This window comes from Neoarius graeffei, chromosome 24 (assembly GCF_027579695.1).
Source record: "Neoarius graeffei isolate fNeoGra1 chromosome 24, fNeoGra1.pri, whole genome shotgun sequence".
NCBI classification, from domain to species: Eukaryota; Metazoa; Chordata; class Actinopteri; order Siluriformes; family Ariidae; genus Neoarius; species Neoarius graeffei.
Window position 1 is genome coordinate 6,714,008 of NC_083592.1, and position 22,728 is coordinate 6,736,735.

General features: G+C 41.6%; 1 protein-coding gene and 2 long non-coding RNA genes across 4 annotated transcripts in view; 1 reads left to right on the forward strand and 2 right to left on the reverse strand.

Moving 5' to 3' along the window:
• LOC132872798 (patr class I histocompatibility antigen, alpha chain G-like) overlaps positions 1 to 6,365 on the forward strand; it is a 36,422-nt gene extending 30,057 nt beyond the window's left edge. The window contains exons 2-7 of the mRNA XM_060907886.1: positions 720 to 983; positions 1,653 to 1,928; positions 3,724 to 4,005; positions 4,089 to 4,205; positions 4,415 to 4,442; positions 4,662 to 6,365. Coding sequence (XP_060763869.1) covers positions 720 to 983; positions 1,653 to 1,928; positions 3,724 to 4,005; positions 4,089 to 4,205; positions 4,415 to 4,442; positions 4,662 to 4,671 — 977 coding nt within the window. The 3' untranslated portion in view covers positions 4,672 to 6,365. The remainder of the gene's footprint in view (positions 1 to 719; positions 984 to 1,652; positions 1,929 to 3,723; positions 4,006 to 4,088; positions 4,206 to 4,414; positions 4,443 to 4,661) is intronic.
• Positions 952 to 9,389, reverse strand: LOC132872800 (uncharacterized). Of its 2 annotated transcripts, XR_009651491.1 has the most exons (3): positions 9,307 to 9,389; positions 4,049 to 4,202; positions 952 to 3,929 (listed from the first exon to the last, which is right to left on the reverse strand). It is a non-coding gene; the product is annotated as an uncharacterized LOC132872800 (long non-coding RNA). The 2 variants fall into 2 exon arrangements; XR_009651490.1 differs by having other exon boundaries at positions 952 to 4,202.
• On the reverse strand, positions 6,792 to 8,237 carry LOC132872801 (uncharacterized). Its single transcript, XR_009651492.1, has 2 exons — positions 7,545 to 8,237; positions 6,792 to 7,367 (listed from the first exon to the last, which is right to left on the reverse strand). It is a non-coding gene; the product is annotated as an uncharacterized LOC132872801 (long non-coding RNA).
• Positions 9,390 to 22,728: the final 13,339 nt, after the last annotated feature.

Consider the following 22,728-nt stretch of genomic DNA (forward strand, 5'->3'; position numbering starts at 1 on the left):
ACTGAGTAACAGTCCAGTTCTTTCTTTCCTTAGCCGAGGTAAGACGCTTCTGACGCTGTCTCTGGTTCAGGAGGGGCTTGATATTAGGAATGTGACAGTTGTAGCCTCTTTCCTGAAGATGTCTGTGTACGTGGTGGCTCTTGATGCACTGACACTAGCCTCAGTCCACTCCTGGTGAAGCTCTCCCAAGTTCTTGAATCAACTTTTCTTGACGATCCTCTCAAGGCTGCACTCGTCCCTGTTGCTTGTGTACTTTTTCCAGCCAGCCTTTTCAGCAATGACCTCCTGTGGCTCACGATCCTTGTGGGGAGGGAGTTGATGATTGTCTTCTGGACAACTGTCGAGTCGGCGGTCTTCGCCATGATTGTGGTTATGCAACCACAATCGTGATGAAGACTGCTGACTCGACAGTTGTCCAGAAGACAATCAACTGAACTAGACCGAGAGATACACGGTGCTTATACTGTTTTACTCAAAATGGAATACTTGAATATTGGGGGGGGGGTTTGCACACTGTAGGCCATAATTATCAAAATTTTAAAATGCTTGAAACATTTTAGTATGTGTAATGAGTCTAGAATATATTACATTTTTCACTTTCTTAAATAACTGACGGAAAATATTGAACTTTTTCACAATATTCTAATTGTTTGTTTGAGATGCACTAGTCGTTTTACTTTATCTGTGATGAGTTACTAAAACTATTTACCCTTTCACAGGCTCACACACTCTGCAGTACCAACACACTGCTGTCACAGGAATAAATTTCACAGAATTCACTGCTGCTCGTCTGGTGGATGAAGAGCAGTTTGCGTTCTATGACACCAGCAACAAGAAGATGATCCCAAAGACAGAGTGGGCAAAGAACATCAGCCCTGATGATCCACATTACTGGTACAAAGAGACAGAGCACATGGAGAATGAAGATTACAAATTAAGAGGCAGATTGCATCACATAATGAACTGTTTTAATCAGACTCAAGGTGAGGGTGAAACACACTCAGCTTTTATCAATGGTGCACACAAGGACACACACACACAATGGCAGTTTAATAAGCTGGTGAAACAGCTCTGTGTAATAAACCTGTTAAAGTAACACAGAAATACAGTTTCCTTTCTGACATCATCTCAGGATTTATTGTGAATCCACAAACGAGCACAGAACAATACTGATGTGCAAAATAACGTTCTGTATTCTCAGTAGTACACAGTGGTTCTGTAACATCGATTAAACAGCAGCAGGTCATTATATCATCAGAGTCACAAACCCTTGGGCTTTGTCTCAAACTGCAGACTCTCACACTAAAGAGCTTCTCTCTACACTTTTAATGTTTTTTCTATTTAGGCAAACTACTGAGTATCCATTATACAGTTTGGGTCACAGATTAAAACGATCCGAATGTGTTTTTACTTTACACACAGAGCTGTGAATCCATGCAGTGTAGAAGGACACAAAACACACATTTATTCAATATTCTTTTACCGACAATAACATTGTTCTACTACAAAGGACAAAATGTAAAAAGGACGAGTAGAAAAACGCAGTGTAGCAGTTTGAATAGAGTGTAGAAGGAAAGTCAGCTCATCTGATCTCACCTCATTACGTGCGTGTGTGTGTGTGTGTGTGTGTGTGTGTGTGTGCGCACGTGCAGGAGTTCATACACTCCAGTGGATGTTTGGCTGTGAGCTCGATGATGATAACACCACTAGAGGATATGATCTGTACGGTTATGATGGAGAAGATTTCATGGGTTTGGATCTGAAAACTGGAACCTGGACTGAAGCGAAACCTCAAGCTGGAATCTTTATAAAGGAGTGGGATCCTACAGACGCTAAAGCTAAATACTGGAAGAGCTACCTGGAGGATGACTGTATTTATTGGTTAAAGAAGTTTGTGTCTAACGGCAGAGAGACTCTGGAGAGGAAAGGTAAAGTGTGTGATCTGCTCTGTTACTGTAACTGCAGCTGAACAGAAATGGAAAATGGTCTTTGGATTTTACTTTTATTTTTGTCATAAACTTCCCATAGTGCACTATCAGTGTGTCTGTGCGTTTTAAATTTTCCTTTAAAGCATTCAACATTCGTGTCAAAATTAACAATAAATCAAAACATTTAAAGAATGAACTCATGTCCTTTCTGGATTTAACTATAATAATAATCCTGACATTCTGCTGAAGTCATTAATTCCTGAGCGATCTCTCACACGCTGCTGTTCGCTGCACTTCCGTCCTCCACGTTGTTTAACTCCGCATTCAGAGGAGGCGTGGCCTAAGTCTTAGCCCTGCCCATAGCTACTTAGCATAGAGGTGAAGTTGAGAATGAAAAGTTTCATACCAGCGATCATTTACATTTCAGCACAGACAGCGAGTCCAAGCTGAAAACTGAATCACACGTTTGCACTTTGCAGCTGATTTTGATTTTATTGATCCATTTTACTTTAAATTTGCATTTTGTCAGGTATGTAGCCCAGTGTTACGAAAAAGAAAAAACAAAGTATGCATTCAAATATTCACTGTAATGTTGGCACTCAGTTTGCATTTTGTTAAGAAAATGAAAGCCAAAGTGTCGTTTCTTTTCTTTTTCCCTGTTAATGTGTTAATTTTATTTATGGCCACAAAATACCAATTATGAAGAAAATTAAATGACAAAATGATGATTTGAATTTATATTTGACAGTAATGCATGCTTACATTGAAAAATCCCATTTTACTTTGCATTGTGTCACTATCTTTACATGATGCACAATAAAAACACACACCTTCCCATTTACACTCACTCACACTGATTTCCTGCAGTTTTCACTGTTAATTCGTGGACAGCAGTCAGTTTCACCTTTTAGTGATCGAGAAATGCCCTCGGATAACAACTCCACTCTTCTCATTCCCGCTGCTGGACAAAGTGTATTAGTTTTTAAAGTCTGTGAATAATGTGACTGTCGTGGCTTCTTTTAAAAATCTCACTGTGGTGAAGGGGCGTCTTGTGCTTGGCCAGGAGATGGAGAACACGGAATGACTCCTCAGTAGCAGCTTTAGCTCTCCTGGTGGGTTTTGTGAAAAGTGATGGCTGGGCTTTAAAACCAGTTGTAACTCTTGAATTCTTTTCTCTCCTATTTCACTTTTGGGTGGGAATGAATCCTTGAATTTCAGATGGTAAGTGATGTAATGGCAGGCCGTCTTTTCTTTCACACCTGTAAAAGCAAGTTCATTTTCCCATTCAGAACGGTAATGATGTATTCTCACCTTCTTTCATTGCTCGGCCATGGTTTCCTGAACAGAGTTTGCTCAGTGACAGAACACAGCTGTAGTTAACATTAGCTACGGAGCTTAGCAGCAGGTTGATGTGACGCAGCCGGAAACAGTTATCTGTAAAAATTTATCATCATAATCAGCCAGAATTATTTTGTTCTTGTGCTCCTCCCTGCCCATAGAGATGCACAGCACTAATTAAATATGTAGCAGAATTCAAACTGGACCAACCTGTGAATATTTGAACATTGCATGTTTTTTTATTGTAAAATGTGTTGTGATCTAAAAATACCGGAGATTGACCGGTACACCGTGAGCAGCAGGTTAATGACTGCTGGAGTGCAGGAGAAATACTGCACTCTTTTTAATATTTATACCTCCATCTTAATAATTCATGCAGCCAGAAAAATGTTTATCACATGGTAAATAGCGTTTAATTTACAATTTTTAAAAAATTTGTGTCTGTGTGTCTCTGCAGTTCGTCCCAAGGTGTCAGTGTTCCAGAAACACTCTCCTTCTCCAGAGGTGGTGTGTCACGCTACAGGTTTCTTCCCCAAAGCCCTGAATATCACCTGGCAGAAGGACGGAGAGGATGTGATTGAGGACGTTGAGCTCAATGAGACGTTACCCAACCAGGATGGAACCTTCCAGAAGAGGAGCATTCTGAAAGTCCCAGCTGAGGAGCTGCAGAAACACAAATACACCTGCGTGGTTCAGCACAGCAGCTTGGGGGAGGAGGAAATCCGAGAAGTACCAAAAGGTCCGAATAAAACTACAGATTTAAAGGGTAAAAGCTGATTTACTGCTGCAGCGGAGAATAAAGACTCTGTGCTGATTTAACAGGTGGAGGATCAGATGGAGAATCAGGTGGAAGATCGACTGTTATCATCATTGGTGTCCTTGTGGCTCTTGTTGCTGTCGCTGCTGCTGGGATTGTCCTCTGGAATAAGAGGAACTCTGGTGAGAGGAGGAAGGAGGCAGATGTGAAGTTTTCAGAAAACAGATTTACACTTTCTCATTCTGAGAGGATTTGATGAATAGTTTTCATATTTTTAATATTAATTAATAAATTAGACGAGACAATAAACTGATATGAACTCATTATCTCATGAAGCCAAAAACAGCACTGAGATTTTATAATAACTGTCTGTCCATCATCTGTGTTTCAGAATTCATGCTTGTTCCCCCCGAGACCCTGTAAGTGAACCTTTATGATCCATAAATGATGTTTAAAACCACTACATTATTTATTAGCAGTGTTTAGTTCACTTTGACGAATTTGAACATGAATATTTTTCCGCCAACAACTCAAACTGTGACTGTGTCTCTTCCTGAGAGTAAGAGAGATCAATCTGAGCTGCACACAAAGACAAACTCTTTAAACACTCGACACCGCTGTGTTTGTTTTTCCCCCAGAGTGGTTTAATGACGCATCGCCGTGAACTGCAGCAACACATGAGGACAAACTCCTGGAAATGCACTGCATCACTGTTCTTTCATAACGAACAGCAGATGAGAATCTGAAGACTGGAGCTGCATTCTTTCTTCTCTTTCTTCTCCACAAACTGAAATCCATCCCTCATGCATGGAGTTTCTGAACTCTGTGTTTTTCTCCCACAGATGAGGAGCTGCAGCTGAGTATCTAGTGTTTTTGTTCACCGCCGCACAGTATCTATTGCATTACTGCCACAAACTGGACCGCGGTGTGTCGAGCGTTGTGGTCCAGGTTGTCCTGATCGTGTAGCAGGGTTTACAGGAACCGGCCCCTGCCAGATTTTAACCAGGATCACATATAGTTTTCCAGGGGATGAAAATGTCAACGACCAAAGTGACGTGGTTGACGAGAGTTTCAGGTTGTGTGAAGTCTTGAACTCTGTCAACAAACAAACTGTGGCTGTGTGTCTTCCTGCTGGAGTGAGAGAGTAAGACATGATGATGTTTACAGTGTAATATCGAATAAAAATATGTGGGTGGAGTGAAAATCCTGAGCTCACATTAAATTTCAGATCAGAGCTGAGCTTTGTCTTGTCAAGTGCAGTTTCATGTCCAGCTATAAGATTGTGCTGCTGTTCAATGGTCTTATGGTCTGTGGGAAGAAACGGTCTCTACAGACTCCTCTGTCCAATACCATGCGGAGTAAATGTCTTGGAGGAAGGAAACCCATACAGCCTCCACACAAAGCCCCTGTTGACTGCTGGGCTCGAACCAAGAACCTTCTTGCTGTGAGGTGACAGTGCTAACCACTACACCAGCATATTGGACAGTTTGTTCTGTATACTGCAGGTTTTTGTGGCTGAAAGTGGTGCAGTTCCCTCACCAGCAGTTCCTGAGTGATGAGGATTTTAATAGGGTTTGGGGTGTGTGTGTTTCCTGCTGTGCTGTTCTGTTTCACTGAGCTCAGCGCTGTAAGATCATGCTTTTGAGGGAAACCAGGTTTTGGAGTAAAGACTCTCAGTAATGGGATCATCACAAGAAATGCAGCCACCAAGAATTCAAAGCAAATCAAACCAAAATTAATTTCTAGTCGAGAGCAGAACAGTGAGATTTTCACACTGAATGTCGAGAATTTACAGTTGTCAACGTGTAAAATTTGGTGCTCAGTATCTAAATGAATTGAACTCATAATTTGAAAACCACTTCCTCTCAGCAACCCCCCCCGTCATAAACTGAAATCCACTCAAAATACTGTTTACATTTTGACAGGAAATTAATATTATTGTTTGTTCATGTTCTAAAGAAGTGTGAATAATGAAAAGCATCTGATTTTAATGTTCTTAATGTGTGTAACGCCTTAGTGCCACAAACTGCACTGCAATGTGTAATATTGGTCTTTATACCTGTGTATTTTATAGAGAGGGCTGAAGAAAAAATCCATTAAAAAGACCTGTAATAATGTCCTGTCACTCTTAGAAACTTTATCTATCCTGCTCATATTCTTCCTTTCTATTGTGGAAGCCTTTATAAATTACTGTACTGTAAATGTTTCTCTACTGTCTTTTGTAAAAACTGAAAAAAAAAAAGGATTGAAATTGTTACAGTTGGTGCTGAACACTTAACTACCTCGGTCACATGCTATAAATTTTACTTTGTTGAGCCTTAAATAAATCTTTATTTACTCTGTGCTGGTGTTTGTGTGGCTGTTATTTGGGTTGAGGATTTTATGTCTGCTGGTTTTGATTTTGTCAGGATTCTCCTTCCTGCTCTCCTCCATATCCAGTACTACAGGACTATACTGACCTCCACAGATGCAACACTTCACTCTTTCCCCAGACCTGCATCTTCATGTTTCCTTCCACATCCAGCACATTGCTGTTTACCAGGAGACAGTGGGGCTCGTCCACAGGGGCAGGTCGAGCACAAACCTGATTCACAGCTCCACACATTTTACTGTCATCAATGATTTTTTTTTTAAATGTTATTTGACAGATACAGTGCCCTCCACAATTATTGGCACCCCTTGAAAAGATTGGTAAAAGGGTTTAAAAACATCCACCTTTTGATGAAATCGCTTCATCTCAAACTGAAAAAAATCAGAAAAATCCAATCTTTAACTGAAAAGTTTATTCAGAGAAAAACAAATCCCTCATCAAGAAGTCATTATTTTCAACAGAAACTTGTGCTACTATTATTGGCACCCTTCGAATGTATACCATATATTACTTTTCAATCAAGAACCAAGTGTCTGGGATTGCATGCAGGAACATCTGTCCCGAGTATGACCTAGACATCCCCAAGTCCCAGTGAGACATACCACCAAAAGTGACTGAGAAACAACAGAGCTAAGATCCTGTGGGACTTCAAGTTCCAGACTGACAAGCAGGTGTTGGCTAACCAATCAGACATAGTGGTGGTAGACAAGGAGCAGAAGAGTATAGTTGTGACAGATGTGTATTACCAGGGACTGAAAAAACAACTGGAACAGATGTAGAAGGTAAAGTCCAAAGTGGTCCCAGTGATGATAGGAGCATTAGGGGCTGTGACCTCCAAACTGGGAGAGAGAGGAGCTCCAGCAGATTCCAAATACAACATCCAAGAACTCTGTCCAGAAGCGTGCAGTCTGAGGAACAGTGAAGGTTCTACAGAGATCCCTCAAACTCCCAGGACTCTGGTAGAGGACCAGAGCTTGAGGAAGACACACACCACACCACCCACCAGGGAGATGAGAGGGACATTTTTTATTTCAATATTAAAAATTAACATGTCACTGACATTTCTATCACAGTATCACAAACCCCCTAATTAGTAAAGGGTAGTTTAGATAAAAGAGGGGAGCTGAGTTTTAAATGTGTAGCAGATTACCTCCTGCAACATTACAGACGAGGTTTACAGAATAATCCATCTGTAGCTGCTTATCCTGTTCTACAGGGTGAGGTCGCAGGTGAGCTGGAGCCTATTCCAGCTGACTATGGGCGAGAGGCAGGGTACATCCTGGACAAGTCACTAGGTCATCGCAGGGCTGACACAGAGAGACAATCATTCATTCACACTCACACCTACAGTCAATTTAAAGCCACCAATTATCCTAACCTGCATGTCTTTGGTCTGTGGAGAAACCAAAGCACCCGGAGGAAACCCACACAGACACAGGGAGAACGTGCAAACTCCACACAGAAGGATCCTCACCGGCCACTGGGCTCGAACTCAGGAACTTCTTGCTGTGAGACAACAGTGCTAACCACTACACCACCGTGCTGCCCTTCATACAAGACTAAACATTGAAATATCTCATCTCATTATCTCTAGCCGCTTTATCCTGTTCTACAGGGTCGCAGGCAAGCTGGAGCCTATCCCAGCTGACTACGGGCGAAAGGCGGGGTACACCCTGGACAAGTCGCCAGGTCATTACAGGGCTGACACATAGACACAGACAACCATTCACACTCACATTCACACCTACAGTCAATTTAGAGTCACCAGTTAACCTAACCTGCATGTCTTTGGACTGTGGGGGAAACCGGAGCACCCGGAGGAAACCCACGCAGACACGGGGAGAACATGCAAACTCCACACAGAAAGGCCCTCGCCGGCCACGGGGCTCGAACCCGGACCTTCTTGCTGTGAGGCGACAGCGCTAACCACTACACCACCGTGCCGCCCACATTGAAATATATAAAATATATTAATTCTATATACTAAAATATATTGTGTAGTTGAATTTCTAAGTTCTATTCAGATGTGTAGAATATATTTATAAATGTATCTTTCTTTAACACTGGATTGATGAACTGCTGTCCACCAGCCTCTGGACTGTCTGTGTGATTGGATGATTGATCTTTTGACCAGCAGGTGGCTCTAGTGAGCAAGTGAAGCCTCGAGAAATGAACCGATTCTCAACACAACTGGCTGGAAAACTTCAGTGTTTCATGAAGATTTATCTGATCATCACTAACTATAAGATTGTGTTTGGAGTCGCGGATAACTGCAGTGGAAACTGTAAAGCTAACGATCCTCATCACAAACAAGGAGTTCTCAAAATGCGGTGTCTCGGGTTGCAGTCACGTGACGACAGTCCAGTGCGTTTGTGCGCATGCGCACGTCCACGAGGGGGGCGGAGGAAAGGGCTGACTGGTCTGGGGTTATTTTTGTATTTCATTCCTGCGCGCCGCAGTGAGACTTCATCAAACACTGTCTCTTTAAAATATAATTTATCTCCGCTCTGCGCAACATGGCACAGCGTTACAAATGTGCCACAAACCAACCAATCACAGACTTGGAGAAAGTCATCCTGATTGGCTGTTTCTTATCCAATCAAGTCACTCCGAGCCATAATGGCGGAAAGGTTCCGTTTTGCAGGGTTAAGAAATGTTTACACAATACCACACACACAGATTTATTTATTAGTTCAAAGACAGCCAAATCTGGTGTAAATATTTTTAACTTTTTTTTTTTTACTATGTACTGGTAGTAAGTTAGCTTTGCGTGCTAACTCAAACAGTTTGGTCAGTGAGGTAAATGCCAACAATATAAACTTTTAAGCGCACATAAATATTGTGTGTCCCAAGTAAATGTCGGAAAATAAAACTGAATATACCACAAACCCGACATTTATTCTCAAACTTACGCGTTGCCTGGAGCCAAAAACGCCATGGAGCAGCTAAATTCGTAAGTGAGCCGTAATGGCGGACAACTTCCGTTCAAAATGTCTTGATCCAGGCTTGACCACGCCCAGTTTTCTCGTGACGTAAGCGAATCGTTGTTCAAGAAATTTCATTTTCTTTGGACTGAATTAAAAACAGTTCACTTTTATTTAGTGAAATAATTATTTGAGTAAAACGAACATAAATGTATTAGGTCCTCAGAGGCATCACAAATCATTTATTTAATGTGGAAGCAGGTGGGTATTTTAAAGAGACATGTATAGTTGGTGTGTGTGATGTGTAAAATGTCTCCACAGTGCTAAACGCAGCCATTCCGGCTCCAGTGAGGCTGTGAGAGAAGCTTTTCTGAAGGACCGGGGCAAAGCACAACACTGTTTATGTTCATCTGAGAAGCGGAAAGATATTTTCGGTTCCTGGTGAAACTATGGCGGAGCCCACAGTCTACAGAGCCTCATTAATGGGCAACACTGGTTACAGGGGGTTATTGATCAACTCCAACACACAATCCAGTCATTTTAATGATATTAGGTGAATGATCTTTTGAAAAATCCTGTGTAAAATGTTTAATGATTAATTACTACACACTACTACAAGAAAAATGCTCTTCTTTTGGCTGCTCCTGATTAGGGGTCGCCACAGCGGATCTTTCGTCTCCATTGCTGCCTGTCTTCCGCATCCTTCTCTACCACTTTCATGTCCTCTCTCACCACATCCATGTATCTCCTCTTTGGCCTTCCTCATTTTCGTTTGCCTGGCAGCTCCATCCTCAACATTCTCCTTCCAACATGCTCTGCATCTCTTCTCAGGATGTGCCCATACCATCTCAGTCTCATCTCTCTTAGCTTAATTCCCAAGCTCTCCACATGTGCTGTCCCTCTGATGTGTGTCCTTATCCTGTCCAACCTCCTATCGCAAACCTTAACATCCTCAACTCCGCCACCTCCAACTTTGCCTCCTGTCTCTTCGTTAAGGGTACGGTCTCCAATCCATACATCACAGCTGGTCTCACTACTGTCTTATACATCTTACCTTTCACTTTTGCTGGGACTTTCCTATCACAAATGACTCCTGAAATCCTTCTCCAACTGCTCCACCCTGCCTGCAGTCTCTTTCTCACCTCACTATCGCAGCCCCCATTTCCCTGCACAGTTGACCCCAGGTACTGGAATTCACCAACTTTCTTTATGTCTACTCCTTGCATCTTTACTACACTCTCATCCCCATTCTCATTGATGCACATGTATTCTGTTTTGCTACTGCTCACCTTCATTCCTCTTTGTTCCAATGCATACCTCCATCTCTCCAAACCCAACTCAACCCCCTTTCTACTTTCACCACATATCACAATATCATCTGCAAACATCATGTTCCACAGTGACTCTTGCCTCACTTCGTCCATCAAGCTATCCATCACTATGGCAAACAACACTACTACAAGAAAAATAAAGGATTAAAAATGTGTTCATGAAATTCAAATGTGTTTCCTGGTTAAAGAGAGTAAAGTGTCCCACTTTAACAGGATCGCAGGAAAAGAAATAAAAAATAAAAGGTCGAATTCCTTCAGCCTGAGCATCAGAAACATCTGTTTCATATTTAGTAAACAGTAACTGTTATATAACATTATGTACAAACATTACTCTGTTTGACAGAAAAATAGAGAACATGTTGATACACATTTTCATCACGTCTCTCGCTCCTCTTGGTTTTCTTCTTTGAGAACTGTAGTGCAGTGTAACGCAACGAGTCCGAGTCCGGATCCTGCAGAGACACAGAGGACACACAGAGATGATCAGATATAAATAATAAATCAGGTGAACCTCACATATTTCCTCGAGATGTGTCGAGATCATAAAACCCTCGTGGTGGAGAAACTTGAGAGCCTCATTCTCTGAGAACCTTGAGGATTTTCTCCTCGACTTTAGCATGTGTGCTTTCATTGTTCCTGAGAATAAACCTGATGGAGCAAAACACCTGAAGATCAAACTATTCAGATTAAAATGCTCTACTTATGAACGTTGGCTAGAAACAGGCCTTTTCGAGAAACAGGAATAATTCTGTTATTACAGTTATAATTATTAGCCTGTGTGTCTCCTGTGAATTTAATGGATTTAAAACCTCAGTAAGTAAAAAACAAGTCGCCTATAAATAATATCAGCTCGGGCCGAATGTTCTGTCAGTGAAATTTTCAAGAATAAAATGTTTGTGATTTATAAAGAGAGATGTAAAAATATACTTGTATTTAAATAATGAGGATAATATTTGAACAGTTGGATTATAATCATTAAATATATGCACTGAGGAGTTTCTGGAAATTTAATTTTACAAGTAAAATGTTTGAGAAACTCGATTTTAAAGAATGAACACATTTTCATGAAGCATGAACTCATCTCATCATCTCTAGCCGCTTTATCCTGTTCTATAGGGTCACAGGCAAGCTGGAGCTTATCCCAGCTGACTACGGGCGAAAGGCGGGGTACACCCTGGACAAGTCGCCAGGTCATCACAGGGCTGACACATAGACACAGACAACCATTCACACTCACATTCACACCTACGCTCAATTTAGAGTCACCAGTTAACCTAACCTGCATGTCTTTGGACTGTGGGGGAAACCGGAGCACCCGGAGGAAACCTACGCGGACACGGGGAGAACATGCAAACTCTGCACAGAAAGGCCCTCGCCAGCCACGGGGCTCGAACCCAGACCTTCTTGCTGTGAGGCGACAGCGCTAACCACTACACCACCATGCCACCTGAAGCATGAACTGATTCTATTATTGACAAAAATATCACTTAGTTCTATTTAACTATGTATTTTCTGCTGATTTTTACTGTTTGCTTTCAGCTGCACTCAAACGTTTTGATTTAAAACAAAAATGTTTCTAAAATATCCTCAGATGGTAAAAATGAAATGTGACGTGTCCTGCAACAAGAGAGCAGTGAAATATTTTGAGCCTCTCAATTTCCAGGTCCGAGTTGAAGACAGCAGTGTCGGGTTCAAGCAGAAACGACAAGAACAAGAGGAACAGACTGCCTCGGGTACAGAAACCACACATTACAACCTGAGAGCTCAATCTGCTCAGAAGTTATCAAAGAGATACAGTTTTAAATCATCATTATTTAATCTTCAATAAAACTCTTTATTTTTTTCTTTACAGTTTTCTCCATACGTGTTGTATACTGTATATATTTTAAGAAAATCTCATCTCATTATCTCTAGCCGCTTTATCCTTCTACAGGGTCGCAGGCAAGCTGGAGCCTATCCCAGCTGACTACGGGCGAAAGGTGGGGTACACCCTGGACAAGTCGCCAGGTCATCACAGGGCTGACACATAGACACAGACAACCATTCACACTCACATTCACACCTATGGTCAATTTAGAGTCACCAGTTAACCTAACCTGCATGTCTTTGGACTGTGGGGGAAACCGGAGCACCCGGAGGAAACCCACGCGGACACGGGGAGAACATGCAAACTCCGCACAGAAAGGCCCTCGCCAGCCACGGGGCTCGAACCCGGACCTTCTTGCTGTGAGGCGACAGCGCTAACCACTACACCACCATGCCGCCCATTTTCAGAAAATAAGAAAAATAAATAAAATATTTTTATTGAGAGGATAAAAATTTCCACCAGCTCAAAAAACGTACGTGTTGATTTCTGTTTCGGTTTAAATCAGGGTTAATAAATCAGATCAGTGCATTGATTAGTTTTAAAGATTGTAGTGTCACATTTACCTCCTTATCTTCTGCTCCAGCACCTAAAGCAACACAAAGCAAAGATTATTATTATTATTATTATTGGAGTAATATTTTACCTTTGTGTGTTTTTCAGTTCTTCAGCATGATGAAGATCAGGACATTGAGAAGAATCACAATCGCAGTCACTGCACTAAACACCACATTCAGTATGAAAAACACAGGAGAAGAGACTGAACCTTGGAGAAAAACATTACAGAAAACATTTAGATCCTGAAACCTGCATCATATTTTAATTGAAAAATGTACAGAAGCCTTTTGGAGAACAAAAACAGCAAACCTTTCGCTCTGTCCGGGTTCTCAGGAAGTGTTTTATTTCTGTCTGAAAAATGAAACATTATTTTTACAACCTCAATCATCTGAATCAACTTTTACTGTAATGATTTACTTTATAAATTTACCTTTTACTTGTAAAAAGGTTGAGTTCCTAAAGTTCACTTGGTTCAGATATATGAAGCTGCAGTAATACAGTCCTGTATCAGAGACATTTACTGCGGTGATGGTGAGAGACGTGTTCTTGCCGTGAACAGACATCACTATTCGCTCACTTTCAGGAAAGAAAATACAATTCTTTGATGGACTCGACCCAAAAAAACGCTTACAGCCAAGAAGAAGTGGAACCGAAGCACTTGTGTGTTGATACCAGAAGATAGAACCTGTAACACTCAGCTCATGTTGGCACCAAACAGTGGCGTTATCTCCAGCTTCCACCTCCACAGTTAAAGAGCACAGAGTCTCTAAGAGCAAACCTGCAACCAAGAAAACACACAACCTCATTCACACATTACACACAACTTTAATACAGTCAGGATAGATGAGCTTTTATCAGTGTTTCTAACTGGAGCTGAACATCTGTGTTTCATTTTTAATTGAATGAATTTAAAAAGTCTATAAATTCTCAGGAACAAAATCACAAATCTGGACAGGAAAAAAAAAAATTTCCCCCCTGGATAATTACATTTTTCAGTTATAGAACAATGTAATGAATACAAATGTAATTATAATTTATAGTGTGAGATTCTATTGTCAGAGTTACCGTATAATGTGGTGGATTGTATGAAGGCCTTCTAATTGTCTACAAAATTTAAAAAAAAAATTTCATTTAGTGACGCAATAAATGAGATTATTAACACTCACCCATGACACAGAGGGACACATGCAGAATTTCAAACTGAATCATTGTTGAACTATCAGACGAGAGACAAAGAGGAAACGGTCTGTGGGGCCAAACTAATGCAGGGCTTATTTATGTGTGTGTGTGGGTGGGTGGGTGGAGTGTGTATTTATACAGCCTATTGCTCTGTGGTCACTAAAAAGGCCCAAAGGGGGAAAAAAATCTAAAAATCAGATCTCTTTATTATCTCTATAGTTTCTCAGAGACACCAGTGAAACTGAATGGAAATAAAATGGAGTCTCCCAATTCTCAGCTTTTTTCCTGAGATGAAACACCACAGTAATCTAACACACACATCTCCTCTCGAGGTTCAGTAGAAGATCCTCTGAGTTAATGATGTGTCACTTTATTCAAATACACTACCAAGTTTATAAGTGATACAGTTTTAAATCATCATAATTTAACCTTAAATAAAACCCTTTATTTTTTGTACAGTTTGTACAGATGTACAGTTTACTTTGGATTTATTTTCATGGCTGAATATATTTGAAGAAAAGTCCTAGTTTGAGTCCACGAGTATATTTTGATATGATAACATTTGTAAGTTCATTAGGTGCCAATGAATCTCTATTCCAGCTCAGAATAATGAATTGGTTTGCAGTGCTGTGCTCACTCTGATGGATTATCGGGGAAAAGCCTTTATGCTCATTGTTAATAGCAGTACCTTACAGTGACCTCTTTAATTTAATTCAACAAGCTAAATTAATGAATTATACAATTTAATACGTCTGATTCAGTTAATCAGGAGCATCTGAATGTGATGTGTGTCAAAATGCAGCCAAACCATTTTTATGTTAATAAATACAGTACATTAGTCTCATTTTTTAATCCAGATTTTCACCTGTTTATATAATTATCAGTAAAATGAACTGCTCTGTCGATGATGTACAGTAATTAAACTTCAAACATCATTTTTGCAAGATGATCATGCCTATAATCTTTCAGGGTGGGTGTTTAATTTAGTGAATAGTGGAAAAAAGATGGACGGCATGGTGGTGTAGTGGTCAGCACTGGTGCCTCACAGCAAGAAGGTTCTGGGTTTGAACCTCACGGCTGACGGGGGCCTTTCTTTGTGGAGTTTGCATGTTCTCATCGTGTTTGCGTGGTTTCTTCAAGGGAAGCTGTGACAAGCCGAGCAAGCTCATAGCATAGATGAAGCATGCTCAAGATAGATGCAGACAGCCTCATGAGAGGCGAGCAACTGACAGGCCACTTGGCCTCCAGGCATCAGGATGAGTGAGTGAAAAAAAGGTGTGAAAAAGAAGAAGCAGCTGGTGGTCGGAATGATGAAACACAGGTGAGAATGTCAGGAGTCTTTGCAGTTCAAATGCAGAAGTCATGTGTGCAGATGTGCAGAGTGTCAGTTCTGTGGTTGGAAAATGTTCAAACTGTGAAAAGGGCAGTTGCTGCATGTGTTTGATCCTCACTGAGCATCGTGGTTTAAGAGATGGCTGGCCTTCTTTGTGCAACTCTGCCTACAAGACAGTTAAAACTTGACTTATTTAAATTGTTTCATTAATTAAATAATTAATTAAAATATTATTTTAATGCCCTAATAACGTGTGTACGGTGGGAAAATATTCAGCTCCCATTCACTTTTTGCACTTTATTTTGTTATAGATTTAACTTAAAAGGTACTGGATTTTTTCATTAATCTACATTCAATAACTAATAATGACAAAGCAAAAAGATGTTTTAGACATTTTTGCAAATTTATTACAAATCAAACACTGAAACCTCTGATTTAAATAAGTGCAGTATTCAGACCCACTCCAACTTCTCAAGATAATCAGAAAATGAAAGTGCACTGTTTGCTTTGTTTGAGATCTAAATAAGTCTTTAGAGTTTGGCTAGAGTTTAGAGTTTATCTTATTGGAAATGATTTGGAGGAAAAAAAAAACACATCTGTACCTACAATTCACAGTGCATGGCAGACAAAAAAAAAAACTCTGTTCAAAAGAACTCTCCATAGAACCCTGTGAGTAATGAATAATATGTGTCATGACACAAACTTGGCAAGGGTCTAAATCCATTTCTGGTTTCAGAACAGGCCTCTGAATGTCCTTGAAGGTCCAGCCAAAGCCCAAGCTTGAACCCCAGAGAACAGAAGCTCTCAACCTTTTATACCTCACAGCTCATCCACAAAAGCTTCTGCAGCCCACCATAGGATTTAAACTACAGTGGGGCAAAAAAGTATTTAGTCAGCCACCAATTGTGCAAGTTCTCCCACTTAAAAAGATGAGAGAGGCCTGTAATTTTCATCATAGGTACACTTCAACTATGAGAGACAGAATGGGAGGAAAGAATCCAGGAAATCACATTGTAGGATTTTTAATGAATTAATTGGTAAATTCCTCGGTAAAATACTGTAAGTATTTGGTCACCTACAAACAAGCAAGATTTCTGGCTTTCACAGACCTGTAGCTTCTTCTTTAAGAGGCTCCTCTGTCCTCCATTCATTACCTGTATTAATGGCACCTGTTTGAACTCGTTATCAGTATAAAAGACACCTGTCAACAACTTCAAACAGTCACACTCCAAACTCCACTATGGCCAAGACCAAAGAGCTGTCAAAGGACACCAGAAACAAAATTGTAGACCTGCACCAGGCTGGGAAGACTGAATCTGCAATAGGTAAGCAGCTTGGTATGAAGAAATCAACTGTGGGAGCAATTATTAGAAAATGGAAGACATACAAGACCGCTGATAATCTCCCTCGATCTGGGGCTCCACGCAAGATCTCACCCCGTGGGGTCAAAATGATCACAAGAACGGTGAGCAAAAATCCCAGAACCACATGGGGGGACCTAGTGAATGACCTGCAGAGAGCTGGGACCAAAGTAACAAAGGCTACCATCAGTAACACACTACGCCGCCAGGGACTCAAATCCTGCAGTGCCAGACGTGTCCCCCTGCTTAAGCCGGTACATGTCCAGGCCCGTCTGAAGTTTGCTAGAGAGCATTTGGATGATCCAGAAGAGGATTGAGAGAATGTCATATGTTCAGATGAAACCAAAATAGAACTTTTTGGTAAAAACTTAACTTGTCGTGTTTGGAGGAGAAAGAATGCTGAGTTGCATCCAAAGAACACCATACCTACTGTGAAGCATGGGGGTGGAAACATCATGCTTTGGGGCTGTTTTTCTGCAAAGGGACCAGGATGACTGATCCGTGTAAAGGAAAGAATGAATGGGGCCATGTATTGTGAGATTTTGACTGAAAACCTCCTTCCATCAGTAAAGGCATTGAAGATGAAATGTGGTTGGGTCTTTCAGCATGACAATGATCCCAAACACACCGCCCGGGCAACGAAGGAGTGGCTTCGTAAGAAGCATTTCAAGGTCCTGGAGTGGCCTAGCCAGTCTCCAGATCTCAATCCCATAGAAAATCTTTGGAGGGAGTTGAAAGTCCGTGTTGCCCAGCGACAGCCCCAAAACATCACTGCTCTAGAGGAGATCTGCATGGAGGAATGGGCCAAAATACCAGCAACAGTGTGTGAAAACCTTGTGAAGACTTACAGAAACCATTTGACCTCTGTCATTGCCAACAAAGGGTATATAACAAAGTATTGAGATGAACTTTTGTTATTGACCAAATACTTATTTTCCACCATAATTTGCAAATAAATTCTTTAAAAATCAGACAATGTGATTTTCTGGATTTTTTTTTCTCATTTTGTCTCTCATAGTTGAGATATACCTACGTATGATGAAAATTACAGGCCTCTCTCATCTTTTTAAGTGGGAGAACTTGCACAATTGGTGACTGACTAAATACTTTTTTGCCCCACTGTATATGCATATGCAAATTTACATGTACCTGACTATGTGCTGAAAAGTGCTGTTTTTCTGTAAATAAAAGAAAGTGATCCACAAACCTGCCTGTTTCCGTGTTCCAGCGTCCTCCCCAATCAGGGATTTATTATATTAGTGCTGAAATCAAGGGACTCTGAAGCAAACCAGAACCATGGAGTTCTTCCCCTTCAAAGAGCTCATCCGTGCCCTCGCTGCTGCCCAACAGAATCAGTACCAGGTGCTGGTTGCCCTGCACAGTGAATAGGAGCAGTGCTCCGAGGCCATGCTGCAGACCCAATGTCACCAAGCAATCCTTTGGTTCATCATGCCAGGTGGTGCTCCAGTCACAATGTCAGCGGGCTACCCCAATATCAACCTGACCAAGTTGGGGCTGCATGATGACCCCTAGGCCTTCCTGGTGTTCTTTTGAGTGAGCTGCGGAGGTGTGGGGTTGGCCAAACGAGCAGCAAGTAACTTGTCTACTGCCGCTCCTAAATGAGGAAGCCCAGCTTGCAGCCCAGCAGCTGCCCACTGACAATAGGCTGGAGTATGCTGTCCTGAAGTGCATGATCCTGCAATGCATAGGCTAAACCCCCGAGCAGCATCATCAACACTTCCGCACACTGACAATGGAGGAAGTCAGTTGGCTGTTCACATACTGGTGAGTATCCAAGGGGGTACATATCATTGCATGGTGGATTCAGGCTGCTTCAGACCTCCAGCCACCAAAGCTTGGATCAAGGCAAGACTTGCACCAAGCTTTGGTTCAGCACATGTGGTGAAGGTACAGTGTGTGCATGGGGATATTCACAAATACCCACTGGTGTCAGTCAAAATCTAATTTCGGGGGACAAATTATTGTGTTGAGGTGGCAGTTAGCCCACACCTCACCCACACACTAATTCTGGGGACGGAGTGGTTGGGGTTTAAGAACTTAATGGAGTGTGTAGTGGTGGATTGATACTGCACTAACACGTCACGGGGGGATCCCAGCATTACATTGGGGAAGCCATCCCAAGGCCGTTGACATCAGCTCCGCATCAAAATGACATGGAGAATGGGGACCACCCGCCCCTCCCCGTTCTCTTGGGAATTCCCTGTAGGATTTCCCTTTGAAGCAGGAGCAAGATGAGTGAGACCAAGTGAGAGCAATTGATGGTCAAACCCTCCAGCCAAATGTTATGCTCTCCTGCCCATACTTTTCAGGAGTTAAGGATAGGTTATATTGAGTGAGGCAGGACACTCAGACCGACAAAAGTGTGAACAAGTTGTTGGTCCCAAAGAGCCGTAGGGAACTCATATTCCATGTGGCTCATTACAACCCTATGGCAGGACACCTAAGGCAGGATAAAACACTGGACAGTCTCATGGTCCACTTCTACTGGCCTGAGATTCATGGAGATGTCTTTAGGTGGTGTGCAGCATGTTGCAAATGCCAACTGGTAAATCCAACTGGTAATGCCAGGCCAAAAGCAGAATTTTGCTCTCTTCCCCTAATCGAGGCCCCATTCTAAAGAATTGGGATGGATCTCGTTGGGCCATTAGATTGGTCTGCATGAGGGCATCGCTTTATTTTAGTCCTGGTGGACTATGCAGCGTGATACTCGGAAGCAGTGTCACTGCATAGCATTTCTGCACACAGTGCCACAGAGGCACTGTTTAAAAGTATCTCCCAAGTTGGGATTCCAAAAGAAATCCTGACTGATCAGGGCACTACATTTATGTCATGCACACTTTGTGACCTCTATGGGTTACTAGGGGTTAAATAAATCCACACAAGTGTTTATCACCCACAGACAGATGGCTTGGTCGAACTATTTAACCAAACCCTCAAAAACTTAACCAGCACACATCCCTACTTTACTCCTGTGCTGATGGGGTCTGACTCTAGGCCAGGGGTCATCAAACTACGGCCCGCGGGCCGACTCCGGCCCGCCACCCCTCTTTGACCGGCCCCCCAGCCCATCTGCCCCCCACCACTTGAACCACTGATTGCCTCACCACTATGAGGCAATCCCCAAAAGTGGTCATGGCCTATTTTTTAAAATTGCTTTTTGGCAAATAATAACATGTCTGCATTTTGTATTTTGTTGATTTTATCAATTAAAATTGATATTTAGTTATAAAATGAACTATTCATATTTTCCGAATTTTCATCATATGCTTGCGATCAAGCAGTGACAGGCAGCGCACGCGCAGAGAACTGTCAGTGTTCAGGACAGCAAAATGGCTAGCAGTCAGCGAAAAGCTGACAGAGAGTGCAGAGTTTTTAAAGAACAGTGGACCACCAATTATTTTTTTGTTCAGTGTAAGGACCGTGCAGTTTGTCTTGTATGTAAAGAAAGTGTGTCGGTTTTCAGAGAATATAATCTGTGTTGTCACTATGAAACCCGCCACAAAGAGTATGCTAGTTTGCGAGGGCAAACAAGAGAAGACAGGATTCGGAGGATGAAATGTGGACTGGCTGCACAACAGAATGTATTCCTTCGCCAAACCCAGATCAACCAAGCTGCTGTCCGAGCTAGCTATAAGGTAGCTCACCTACTAGCTACCCATGGAAAGCCGTTTACTGATGGGGACTTTGTTAAAGTATGCATGCTTGCTGTGGCCGAGGAGGTGTGTCCCGACAAGAAGGATGCGCTCAACGCGGTGAGTCTCTCCGCACCTACTATGACCAGGCGAACCGAAGATTTGGGGGACACCGTGTATGACCAGCTGAATGAGAGAGCGTCAGAATTCGAGGTTTTTGCTTTGGCCATGGATGAGAGCAATGACGTGCAGGACACAGCACAACTGCTGTGATCTATTGATCTATTGCTCATATTATTATAATTTCACTGTTTTTTAAAATGTATTTATTTTATAGGCCTATTTATTTGACCTTTATTAAGTGCTGCACACAATTATTATTATTATTATTATTATTATTATTATTATTATTATTATTATTATTATTAATAATAGCAACAGGCCTACCTACAATTTATAATTTTCCACTCGCCTTTGCCAGTGTCAATCACCTCAACTAGGCAGATGTTTCTTACCTTGACAGCTTTGATGTTATTTTTATTAGAAAATAAATAAATGGAATATCTGTGGTATTTCAAATTAAAACAAAGTGTGAAGACTCGATTACTACTTTTGCAAACCACTAGTAAAGATAAACAAATATGTGCCAGGAATCAAGTGTTGATATAGTAGAGTGGATATAGTAGTGTGGATATAGTAGTGTGGATATAGTAGTGGGGATATAGTAGTGTGGATATAGTAGTGGGGATATAGTAGTGGGGCTATAGTAGTGTGGATATAGTAGAGTGGATATAGTAGTGGGGATATAGTAGTGGGGATATAGTAGTGTGGATATAGTAGTGTGGATATAGTAGTGTTGATATAGTAGTGTGGATATAGTAGTGTTGATATAGTAGTGGGGATATAGTAGTGTGGGTATAGTAGTGGGGGGGATATAGTAGTGGGGGATATAGTAGTGGGGATGGCTGTGCCAGGCTAGTAATCTCTACTACACGATGAGGCCTGCTGGTGGTCATATTTGTCTGGGTCATACAATTCTGTTATATAGCTGACCTGACCCCGGCCCCCCATCACAGTCAGGAACGACAATGTGGCCCCCAGAGAAAAAAGTTTGGTGACCCCTGCTCTAGGCCTTCGACAGTCACATGAACCATCAACCCATTATGGAATGACCAAACGATATTGATACATTTGATTGGACAACCAAATTTCAGGAGCACGTTCCAAAGGAGTGTCCTGTTCACAGTGTCGAATGTGACACATGAGAGGTCATGGTTCTGTTCCTTGCACTTTTACTGAAGTTACTAAGTTGTGAATATCATATGACACTTGTTTTTTCATATGGTGATGATGTTTGTGTCTCTCCACTGCTTTGGGATGCTTTTATCTTCCCAGGCAATAACTATGTATAGGTGAAGTGTTTTTGTGTAGAAGTACCCTTCCTGATTCTGTACCTGAGCAGGGATGTTGTCACTACCAAGGTTGAGGACATGAAGAGGACACTGAGGCAGTTCTTCAAGGATGGATTTGTCTCCAAGGGCATGCCAGTTGGAAAAGGCATCAAAGTGTTCAGCACCTCAAATTAATTTTCTGCTGGTCTTTTCAGAGTGAGAGACCATCTGCTGTCTTCAGGAAAGTGAGAGAGTGATTTCTTGGCTGATATATAGTTTTAGCCTAACTGTAGAAGTTATGGATGTTGTTTCTGTCGGCAGATGTATGCACATGGTTTTTCTTGTGCCTTTTTTCTCCACTATGAATTTTGCAGTGTTCTTACAGTTTTTTGCATCCCTCTGTGAGCTTTCTGCCATCTGAGCACACCAGGTGAGGGATTGTTCAGGATATGTTTTATGCTTATTGTCCAGCAAGGTGATGATGGTGAATGAGTTCTCATCAAACCAATTGTTATGGGGTTTTTTTTGTCAAGTACTGAACTTATAGAGTATCACTTTGTATCCATGGATGCTGAAGCCAAAAATGGCTCAATCTCCATTAGCTATTCAGCTACATTGCATTAAAACACAGCTCTAGCCTCGGCTGTTCTTTGGTGAGCTCAGTGTAGCCTCTTCTTGCTGGTCTTTTGCAATTGAAAATGTTGTTGCACTGCCACATGGAATTTAGCATCTGCACCTCT